At 47.0% G+C, this 11,835-nt stretch overlaps 1 protein-coding gene across 1 annotated transcript in view; it reads left to right on the top strand.

Moving 5' to 3' along the window:
• Positions 1–11,835, top strand: part of NIBAN1 (niban apoptosis regulator 1) — a 55,537-nt gene continuing 43,702 nt past the window's right edge. The window contains exon 1 of the mRNA XM_014886696.2: positions 1–91. Coding sequence (XP_014742182.2) covers positions 37–91 — 55 coding nt within the window. The 5' untranslated portion in view covers positions 1–36. The remainder of the gene's footprint in view (positions 92–11,835) is intronic.

Raw genomic sequence — 11,835 nt, 5'->3', positions numbered from 1 at the left:
GCTCGAGCGGTGCCCGAGCGGTGCCCGCACCGAGCCATGGGCGCCTCCGCCTCCGCAGCGTTGGACGACAGCAAGTGCGCCTACATCCGAGGTACGGGGATGGGGGACGGCCGGCAGCGCTCCGGGAGCCCCGGGAGCTCGGGAAAGCCGCTGGAAACGCTCCGGGTATCCCGGAGCTCGGGAAAGCCGCTGGAAACGCTCCGGGTATCCCGGGGTTCGGGAAAGCCGCTGGAAACGCTCCGGGTATCCCGGGGTACGGGAAAGCCGCTGGAAGCGCTCCGGGTATCCCGGAGCTCGGGAAAGGCGCTGGAAGCGCTCCGGGTGTCCCGGAGCTCGGGAAAGGCGCTGGAAGCGCTCCGGGTGTCCCGGAGCTCGGGAAAGGCGCTGGAAGCGCTCCGGGTGTCCCGGAGCTCGGGAAAGGCGCTGGAAGCGCTCCGGGTATCCCGGGGTACGGGAAAGGCGCTGGAAGCGCTCCGGGTATCCCGGAGGTCGGGAAAGGCGCTGGAAGCGCTCCGGGAGCCCCGCGCATCCCGGGCAGCTCTCGGCAGCCGGCGGGACAGCGCGGGTTGAGCTGATTCTCAGCGTCCGATGAAGTTTGGAGCACTTTCTTAAGGGGGATGCTTTAGAAGTCTGCAGTGAGGGAGTTCTAAGTAGACGGTGAGACTTGAGAGAGTGCGGAGCGCTGCGCTGAGCCTGCCCGTGTGACAGATCCCGGTTCTCCAGAGCCGGCAGCTCCCGAGGCTTTGCCAGTGCGAATCCAGGCAGCGCCACAGGGGCTGACGCTGTGCCAAACCCAGCGGAGGCAGTGGCAACGCTGCTAGGTGTGTACCTCACACAGTCTGACTGTACGGGCAGTTCTTTATCCCATTACAGTGTTAGGAGAGAGAGAGCAAATAAAAAAAAAGATAGGCTTTAAATTAGGCATATTGCTATTAAACTATGAAGGAAAAGAGCGTAATTCTGGGGTTTAGGGAGTCTTTTTCTTTCTTGAGTTCAGTATGAAACACAGCTTACTCTTACCTGTGCTGCTTATCGCTCAGACAGCAGGTAGATTATTTGCAAAGCAAATTTAAGGCTGAAGCTTTACAAGTCTGATAAAAGTTTGCATGAGAAAAGGAAGCCCAGTTCTAGCACTTGATGTATGATGCATGCAGAGCCTGCAAGAGCCCTCTGTCTTGTGGGCTGGGAGATCAAACTCTGTGCTGAGGATTTGGGCCGGAGGGGGACTCCTGGGTGGTGCCCTCAGCCCAGCTTGTCCTTGGATTTCTTTGCTTTGGGATTTTTTTGTGGTGCAGAGGGAGTGCAAACATTGAGCCACTCCTCTGTTAGGACTCCTTTGAAATCACAGTGGGTCTTTCAAGAGATTCCCATATTGGGAAGGATGTCCAGTTACTAAATGGCTTTTACCCAAAAAGCAGTCAGCAGAGCTACTGGCCCCACACGCCAAGATTTTTCAACAGTGTCCTATCAGTACTGTCAGTTTTTCCTGCACCATTGAGGGTGGTTTCAAGTTCCATCAGAGCCATGATGGTGCAGTCCTCATGGATTTCTATTTTTCTTTACATTCATCCCCACGCTGCAGCCAGAATTGCATTTTCACAGTTCAGCATTTCAAGTTTCTGGTCCCTGAGTTGTGAGCACCTGAAAAGGTTGATGTCTGTTTACTGGGAAAAAAAAATTAGGAAATTCAGGGAGTTTATTGGTTTAGGGGAAATCATGCAGGTCTTTGTCCTGGACATTGTCTAGAATTAGAACTGGGAGCTACTGCTGAAAGGCTGGGAAATCCTTGTGTGTGAAGTAGGGCTGGATGTGTGTCTGAGACTTGCCTGCCCCTCACAGGGAGGGTACCTTGGTCATGCTGAGAGCTCTGCAGCTCTCCAGACACAGCTCTTGTTTGCCCATCACATCTTTGCACAGGCAAGAGCCAGAGGGAAGTCATTGTGGAAGAAGGAATTAAAATCCTGTGCTCATTCCCTGGCTCAAGTCTGCTGTTCGTGCTGTGAGGATCCCCCACTTGAAGCTCCTGCTTGGAAAAATAATTAATGAGGCACTTTATACAGAGGCTGCCCTGTGCATTAGCACTTCGAGGAGGAAAAGGAATTGTGAAGAGCACCTTCAATGGAAACAGAGCATGATCGAGCCAGCTCACCAAACCTATTGCTGATGTTAGGCTGGAGTCTGAGACACTCGGGCCTTGCCTGTCTTACACACCTGGCTGTGATTTATTGAGGAGCTCTGTGGTGAGCTCCCCTCATTGCAGGAGGGAGCACGTGGAACACTGAGTGTAGTTTGAATAAGCAGTATGTTTTTTAGCTGCCTTCGTGAAGCTTAGGTGGCTTTTTCTAGTGGGATGGCAACTTTTGGGGTTCTTTCCCTTCACAGGTGATGCAAGGGTGTCCTCAGTAAAAAGGAAAGGGAAACACTTGCTTTTTGTCAGCAGAATTGTCAATCCATAGGTGCTGGAATGGAACAGCACTGGTGAGGGAGGGAGATGGAGAGACAGCAACCCAAAGGAGCCAGCAACACTCTCCAAACTTTGTGCATTTTGGGATGCTCCCTCATATTGGCCCAAATACCAGTAGCCTCAAGACAGGAAATCCTGAGTATTACTTCACCTGAGAGCTTGGTGTAGTTCCTAGTTGTTTTCGTGATGATGTAATTTAATTTCTTGTTGCTGTAATGATAATTTAATTTGTCTGAAATTAAACGGATTGTAAAGCCCTGTAGTTTACTTGGACAATATTTAAGCTAAAGCACAATGTAATGAATGGAAATGAGGGGCTGAGCATTAAAGGTGGTGGATGTCCTGTGCAGGGCAGGAGTTGGATTTGATTATTCTTGTAGGTCTGTTCCAACTCTGGATATTCCACAATTCCATGTTATAGATTCTACATCAGCACAGGTACAGTTCAACAGGTTTTCTGACTTCTGAAAATCTGTCTGCTCACATTGCTTGTGGGATGAGAGGAGAACCAAATGAGGACGAGAATTACGTGAGATGTAAAATTATGTTGAAAATATGCAAACCCAGTCAAAGAGGTGCCTCTATAACCCCTCAAGAGCCTGCCCTCAGCAGGGGCACCATGGTAGAGCCTGGAGCTTTGCTGCCTGTGGTTTCCCATGGGTGAACGGGGGCGAGCCTTGTCAGACCAGCTGGAAGAACAAATCCCAGAGAAAAGCAGGAAGGCATCCCACACAACTTCTTGGTTACTGAAGGCAAAGCCTGGGATTTCCACCTGAAACTGCTTCCAGCTTCTGTGCTCTTAGGGAAAACGTGGTGGGACTGAAGCAGCCAACTCACAAAGCTGTGTATGGTTGTACACGGGGCAATACTTGGGCAAAGGCAGCAAATGTAATTATCGACCTGGTAATGTGCATCCCCTGCTGCAAACAATGCCCATGTGTGATTTTCCAGGTGGTCTTCACCTGGGGGAAATTGAAGCTGTGTTTGAAACTGCAAGGGCAGGGATCTTGTGAAGTTTGAATCAACTGCCTAAACACTTAGTTGGGGATGAAAATGCTTTGCAAAATGATTTTTACACTCAGAAAATCTCTGTATATATTTGTATCTCATGAAGTTACACTTTGCAAGCCATCACAAGATGTTTCATCTTTGTTGAGTAGAAATTAATGAAGATTGGTCATTGTTGGGGGATGAAATCGTCAATAAAATGTCAAGACTTGATATTCCTTACTCCTGCCTGAAGGAAACGAGTGTCATAGTGAAATAATGGAAAAATGAGTCAGCAGGGACTCCTGTGAGCAGTGGGGACAGTTCGTGTCCTCTGGGAGAAGGTGTCTGGGGGATATTTAGGGGGAGGTGGGAGAAAGCCAGGCCACAAGCACTGCAGCATGACAAGTCTGGAAACCTTAGCAGCTTCAAAGGTGTCTTTCTGTGCTGTGCAGCACAAGCCTGTTTTTCCAACCAGACTTATGGAAAAATGCATTTTTCCACGAATTTAAATCCATAAGATATTTTAAATACACACACATTGTAAGGAGTAAAATGATTTAAAGCCCTCCAAAATGAAATGAAAATTTTATAGTAATTCCTCTAGATTTTGGACTGGGACCTTGAAAAAGACTTGTGGCAGAGATAATCCTGCTTTGTGGGGTTTTGGTGGGACTACATGGGGATTATTCAGGATGTGAGTGAAACGGAATTTAAAACATGGTAGTAATAATTAGGAGACTAGGAGTTGGTCATGTGAAAAGAGTTTATTAAAAAAATTTGTGCTCTCAGTTTGATGAGGCATGGGCTAAACTTATGATGGGAGTTGTTGGTTGAGTGAATTGTCTAATGATGCTTAAGGAGTGCTACACCCAAGAGGGAGAGGTCCAGGGTGGTGGTGGGGAGTTACAATCTCGGGGTGCAATCGTGAAATTCAGGAATCAGCTGAAAGTGCCTGCTAAAGCAGCTTAGGGGTATGTCCTGAGAGATTGTGTCAGAAGTATCATCATTGCTGATGGAAAAGTGTTGCTTGGTGTCCCTACCAGCAGACAGGAAACAATCAAGGATGAGGCTCTTAGAGTGGCAAAGATGGAAATGCCCTTGAAGTCTTGATCATTTTCCATTTCTGCAGCCTCAGCAGTGGAATTAGCAGGTGACCATGCTCTGCTCTGTCATGTGTTGTGTGTTGGGACTAATTTTTTTTTAATTCTCAGGAATGGAAAGATTTCAAGAACCTAATACCAGTAATTTCAACAGGTGCATCTCCAAAACAGTTCAGCATATGAAAAATTGAACTTCTCTGGAGGTTGTTTTTTCTTAAAGATACTTGGTATGCTTGACCATGTCCTGGCTACCCATTTCTATAAACAGACATGTCCAGAGGATGAGGCTTTGTAGTCATTTGCTTTGGATTTGTTTGTTTAAATGCAGTTTCATCCCTTCTTTTTCATCTCTTTCCTCCCCAGGCAGGTGGGATCCCCCAGTGCAGGGCACAGTGGCTGTGACCCTGCAGCACCCAGGATGCACCCTGCAGATTTCCTCATTGTTCAGGAAGTTTTTCCAGGCAGAACTTCCAGATGTTGTTCTTTTGAGGTGACAGTGAAAGCTATTACTTAATGTCTGTAAGAAACTTCTTTCTCGATATTTGTTTTACTTAGGAATTTCAGTGTGGTGTTAATTAAATTGGGCTTTTGCACAACGATCACATGCTGTAGCACCTACAAGATGTAGTGTACTTGAAAAAGCAGAGAGACTCCTATTCTGTCCCATTTTGGAGGCTTAAAAGGAGACTGCTTTATCCTCTCCTTGAAAGACAAGATGGGAAATGGGTTGTTAGCTTTCCAGGAAACCAGCTGAATGAATTCCAGTGGTGGTATGGAGATGAGTCCCACTGACTCAGGGACAGAACCCAAGTGCTCTGGAGTGCTCCATACAGCTCTGGAGTGAAGGTCTCAGCCAGTGTGCACAGAGCTGGCAGGAGGAGTGCTGCAGGATGGAAGAATGACTTGGAATTAATTGTGGAAAAGCTGGCCTTTTTTTGGACAGGCACTCAGACTGGATATTGGATTTTCTGCTTTAAACTGTCACTTATCCTTCTGGTTTTAATTTGGTGTGTGACTGCAAGTTCTGTACAAGTCTTGCTGCACTCCCTGCCTTTGCTCCCAGCCTGTTCAGAGCTGGGTTGTTTGATGTTCCAGAAATTCTCTCTTCCATTTTCAGTAGGTGAGCATGGCTGTGGCATCATACAGAGCAGGAGTGCCCCTGGATCCCTGGAAGTGTCCCAGGTGGGGCCTGGAGCAACTTCCTGGGCTAGTGGAAGGTGTCCCTCTCCTGGCAGGGGTGGAATGAGATGGGCTTTAAGGTCATTCCAAGCAAATTCTACAAGTGTGGGGTCTCTCTGGACTTAACAGCATCTAGTTTGTAGCTCCTAGAGGCTGCATTTGGTAAAAGCTGATTGGATTTATCTGCACCTCCCAAAATCTAAGGAAGAGGCAGAATAGTATTTTCATTCAGAAGCATGTATTAAATCCAGAATTCATGATAGTACCATCTAGTCCAATCCAAATAGGGATAAATACCCACGGAAGGAAGAAGTGGAGAGCACAGGAAATTCAGATTTCAATAAGCATGTAAGATTCTATTATATGCACCTTGCAAAGTTTCCAAGTTCTCGGAACACTCTAAGAAATGAGATTTTTAAAGGAAAATCCTTTTGGCTTTACTTGTTTTCTGAGAAGTTTTAGTGCTCAGAGAGATTGTTGCTTTTGGAGTTAGTAGCAGATTTTCATCCCATAGTTTTGATAAATGGTGCCTGCCTGTGCTGGAAAGGAGAGGAAGCTTGTCTTTGGGTTTTATAGCTTTTAATTCAAGGGGCCAAGTGTTTTTTCTTACCTTTTGACTGAATGCAAGCAAAAGGCATCCAGGGATGTGATTGATGGAAAAGGTATTTGCCACCCACGTGAACAGAATTTCCTGTCCTTGGTAACTTTCAGATTCAGCTTTGGGAGACTAAGGCAGGATATACCTTCTCTGTTCCATTTCCATTGCTCAAATGGTCCATTATTAACTTCTCTCAAAAGCTCTGTGAGCAATTTTGGAAGTTTCCAGCCATGTTATCTTGCAGCAGGCATGGTCAAGATTTCCCTAATCAAAGCAGGAGGTGAATTTTTTCATTTTTCCTTAATTAGTTTGTCAGCAGAAGTATTGTCAGTGATCACACCCCATTTGCCTTCTGTATATGGCTTGAAGAAATCCCAGTTACCCAATTAGTCTCTGTGCCTGTTCAGCAGGATCATCTCAAACCCCTACACCAAAACAAGCCATATACAAGAACTACCCTTAAAGATGATGTGCTGCATCACTGGGTCTGAAAAACGAAATGTGGCTTTTCTCTGGTCTTTTTTTGGGTAGTGTGAGGGAAGGGAGACCACAGGGTTGTAGGGGAAGTCATGTGGCATTTTTCATGCTTTTGTTGTCACTGTAGAAGAAACTACGTAGAGTGTTAAATTAGGTGCAGGGATCAGTGGAAAGACTACCTCAATAGAAAAAGTGAGAAAAAAAAAAGTGAAAAAGCTCATCCTTGCCCCAAATCTGTAATTGAGGGACACACTGTAAATGTGCTGTGCCTTTGTACTTGATGTTCTCCAAAATCTTAAATACTGGAAGTTCTTAAATTACTGCAGCTTGGCCACAAATTGTAAGACAATCTTTGCATCTGATAGACATTTTATTGGTATGCAAGGGAGAAAAAGCAAGCTCTGAGATGATGAAAGCAGCTTTGTTGGTGGTGCCTTTCGGCAGTGGCAGCTGCAGAGCCAGTGTCTAGGTGGGGAAGGATGATACTCATTAGGAATGTGCTTTTAAAGTGCAGCTTCTTCCTTTGCACGGAATAACCACGCTGTTCTCCTCACACTTAGAGAACAATTAAAAGTTCTTTCAAGTTTTTGAACATACTTGCAAGCATTTGACTTGCTTTTGCAGTTAAAGGAGAGTGATGAAACAAGGCCAGCTCTTATATCAAAGCAAGATTAAAGCTTTGTGCAAATGGCTCAAACTTCTGTGAAGAAAGGATTCTCCTGCCTGGGTCTCCTAAAATCTTTGTCCTTGTGTCTTTCTTTCTGGTAGTCTTACATATATATAAAAAAAATTTGCTGCTGATTCTACACTGAAGCGTATTTTGGTTGGATGACCTAAGATTTTAGTGGCTTTGTTTCTCTCAGTATTTAATTAAGTGTCATATCTTGAATTCATAAGCCTTTAATTTTCATGTTTCTGTGATATTTGTTAATAGGTCTGACCCAGTAGTTGCTCTTACACTTTGGCTAGTACCGAAGCTTTAAGCCAAAATATTTAGGTCACTGTAGTACTAGCAAAGTTGTTACATAGTTACTGCATCTTTTTTATTGCATGTTTTTTAAAGCTAGGGAGTTGTCTTAGCTGCAGTGCAGGAAGCAGAAAACAAAAGCAAGGCTGGCTCTTGGGCTCTCCTGAATCCATGAGTAAGAAGTTAAAAGCAGTATACTTTTCAAAAGTATGTAGATATTTTTTTGTATGGTTGAAATTCTTCTAGGCAACGAGTGAGATCAGGAGTAGAGTAGCTGTTTTCTAAGTAAATACTTTAAGCCGAAACTGGTGATTCAAGTGACCTTTTGGGTGCTGTTTGTGATGAGATCAGTTCCACACCTGTAGCTGTGCCCTGCCCTGCACCCCGTGGCTCTGAGGAGTGGGCAGGGATGACACCCACGTTGTCGCAGGACACCTCCGTGCTTCTGTGCACTCCCTGATGGGTGCCCGGTGTGCCCCAGGTGGGTTTTGGGGTGGGAACGGGGGAGGAACCCCTGCATCCTACAACCCTACACCTTACACTCCTACAGCTACAGCCCTACAGCCGTGGGAGATGGGTGGGTGCTGCTGCCGGTGCCCGGTGACCCTCGGAGGGCTCCAGGGGACCTGTCTGTGCCACCCCTGGGCCGGAGCAGCAGGCTGTGCTGCTCCAGGGCTGTCACACAGGCAGCCACCGGCTTCAGCCTCTCCACGGCTCTATTGAAAAGAGCAGCAGGTTTTTGGCTTGCTGCCCACTTTCTCTGCCTTCCCAGGAGCAAGTCATGATCGGTCCTCCAGAAAAAAAATTCTGCCTTGGAGCTTTTTGCCAAGTGAATGTGTCAGCTGGTCTCCAGGTCGGGTTTTTTACGTGTCACTGCTCAAAGAGTGGGCGAGGAGCATCCTCCCGTAGCGGTTTGTGCCGAGAGAAGCCGCCCACGGCAGAGCCTGGCAGCCTGTGGGCTCTCCCCGACACCAGCAGCACCAGCGAGGCCTTTTCAAACCACAGAGAGCTTGTGAGGAGATCTCTGGTAATGATGTAAGACAGGCTGTTCATAGCTCCTCAAAACGCTGGTGTTTTCCCAGGTTCATTCTGTCTTGTGCTTCTAGGGTCAGGGCATGTTTTGGGTTTGGCTCTCATCATTGCAGCAGCTAACCTGCAGGAAAGGTCATTTACACCTCAATTCCATGGAGGGTGTGTTGTTCCTCACGAATGTGGCACAGACATCATAAGGTAATACTGTTCCTGGTTCCTTACTGTGTAAGCAGGCCAAAGTAAAGCAGAGGCCCAGGGAGCTGAAGGAAGGGGACCAGGCTGTGGCAGGATCAGGAGAAGCAGCCTGAGCCAGCCCTTGGAGCAGGGACAGCCCCAGCTGCACCCTGCTGATGGATCCCAGCAGGCAGAGTCAGTCACTGACACTCATGCTGGGAACCAGCTGGACCCTTAAGGACCATGGAATCATAGAATCATGGAAGGGTTTGGGTGGGAAGTGAACTTAAAGCCCATCCATGCCACCCCCTGCCATGAGCAGGGACACCTTCCACTAGCCCAGGTGGCTCCAAACCCCATCCAGCCTGGCCTTGGACACTCCCAGGGATCCAGGGGCAGCCACAGCTTCTCTGGGCACCCTGTGCCAGGGCCTCACCATCCTCACAAGGAAGAATTTCTTCCAGATATCCCATCTAACCCTGCCCTTTGGCAGTTTAGAATCACTCCTCCTTGTTCTGTCACTATCTGCCCTGTCCCTCATTTTTTATAAGCCTCCCCTAAAGTTCTGAAAGGCTTCAGCAAGATCTCCCTGAAGCCTTCTCTTCTCCAGGCTGAACAATCCCAGCTCTCTCAGCCTGTCACTAACCTTAGAAAAAGATACCTGCAGCTTCTGGACGTTGTAAAAGCATCTGTGGTTTCCCCCGGAGGTTTATGTTCCGTGTGAAGGGAGCTGCAGGTTCTGCAGGGCTCAGAGCCACCTCTGGCCAGGCACACCAGATCCCTGCTCCTTTCCTGGGACAGCCCATTTACTACTTACTTTTGGTTCGTTGTATTTGGGACCTCAGCTAAAAAAAAATTACCTTCATGAGCTGTATCTGGAAATTTGCTGCCTGCCAAGGAACTTTTCTTTACTTTTTACAGAGGTACACAGGGGTTGCTGCTTCAAATTTGCAGAGGATGCCAGCACTATCCTGCCACTCAGTATCCATCTCACTCAGCCTCTCTCATCTCCAGAGTCAGGAAGAAGTTTTTCTAAAACTTTACGTGGTATTTCCCTTCCTCTGCATGAAACCACATTTGCTGTTTGTGCTGTGATTCTCTGCAGGGCATTGTTGTGATGTTGGTAACTGGAGACACCAGTCCTGGAGCAGGATTTGGGATGTTAAATACCGTGGATGAACGTTGTCTAAAGACCAGCTTGCTTTTACTGAGCATGATACAGAGGATCTTTATGTATTTTCACTTGATATTCCAATATTGCAGTGGTCACACTAGAGGAAAGGCAAGGTTTCATCATCCCCAGGCAAAGATTTAATGGCAGGGTCTGTGCAAAAGAAAGGACAAAAAGGCTTTTTTGCTCTTTAAGGATGTTCTGTAAAGTAATATCACTGCAATTTAGTCTGCCAGACACTTTCCAGTGTTTGCAGTTGCAGATGAGGCTTTGCCAGCCTTCAGCTGTCCAGAATGAAGTTTCCATGCTGAGCGTCTGCCCCAAATTGCCATTTTGAGACAACTGCAGCTAAAATGGATGATGGTTTTTGGTTTGGGGTTTTTTTGTTTGTTTGTTTGTTTGGCTGGTTTGTTTATTGGGTTTTTTGGGGGGAGGGGGGGCTGGTTTTGTTTTTTTTTGTTTGGTTGGGGTTTTTTTTGTGAATTAAGCTAAAGAAAACATGTTTTCCTCTTTTTGGATGTTCTTTTGAGCAGCTCAGGCATGGCCTGCAGGGAAGGGAAGGGTTTGGGGTCCATAGAGGTCGAAAGGGAAGCTGGAGTTGAGTGGGAAAGGAGGTTTCCAGCCACTCCCCATATTCTCCTGCTGGACTAAACCCTGTTGTTTCCATGTTTTGCCCTCTGTGCAAGCTAGAAAAAGCTGCAAAGCCCGTGGCTGCCAGCAGCTCTTCACTGCCATGGGAAAGCAAACACAGCTTTGTACTTTATAGGCTTAAGTGTGAGTGGAGAAGCTCCATGGATCTGAAGCCCTGAACTCATTGCTGACGCTTGAAGGAGACCAGGGTACACAGGCTTATCTTTGGTGTGTTTTTCTACTGCTTCATTCAGTGGGAAGCCCCAGATTCATTGCTTGGGTTTTTTTCTTTCCTTCTGAGATTTCCTGTACACCTGCCAAGTTACAAAGCCCTGTGCAGGCATTGCTTAGCTGATCTCGCTGCTGTTTGATTTCATGCATGAAGAGTTATGGCTGTTCATTTGGGGCTTGACAAACCTGGTGCCTAATTTTTTGGGGAACTGATGATTTTGATGCTCTCCCCAAATTTCCAGCCAGGTTGTTGCTGTGCTCAGGCACTCAGCACTTCTCTAAATCAGGAAAAGAAAGTGGCAGGAGCCATGTGTGAGCTTCTTCTTTAAATGACACGTGTTTCATCCAGCTTTACATTCTGCACTAGATATAGATTTGCTTCTCTGAGGTGGCATTTACCTGCTTTTAAATGCAAATCAAGTTCCTGCTATTTCCAGCTCGCTGTGCCACAAACCTGCAATGAATGGGACAGGTACCATAGGAGGTTGATTAGAAGATGGTATTTTTAGGTGTGATTATAAAGGAAAGTAACTTTAATTCCTGCTGCTTGTGCTCCATCTGTCTTTGCTCTGAGCCCAGGAAGTAGCAGCAGAAGCACTGACATGGGGTGTGATGGTTTGTGAGTGTGGCTGAGGCAGGGATGTCAGGGCTGCATCTGATGTGTCTGCAAGGAGGAGCCCCCAGTGCTCCACGCTGTCAGCTCATCAAAGCTGCTGGTGGCGTTTTTGGTGCTTTGGGAGGAGAACAGGTCAGTCATAGAATGGAAGGAGCTTTAAAGCTCATCTCATTCCACCCACTGCCATGGGCAGGGACACCTTCCAC

This window comes from Sturnus vulgaris, chromosome 9 (assembly GCF_052056855.1).
Source record: "Sturnus vulgaris isolate bStuVul1 chromosome 9, bStuVul1.hap1, whole genome shotgun sequence".
Taxonomy (NCBI): Eukaryota; Metazoa; Chordata; class Aves; order Passeriformes; family Sturnidae; genus Sturnus; species Sturnus vulgaris.
Note: the sequence above shows the minus strand (reverse complement) of the source record. Positions and strands in the feature narration are given on the sequence as shown.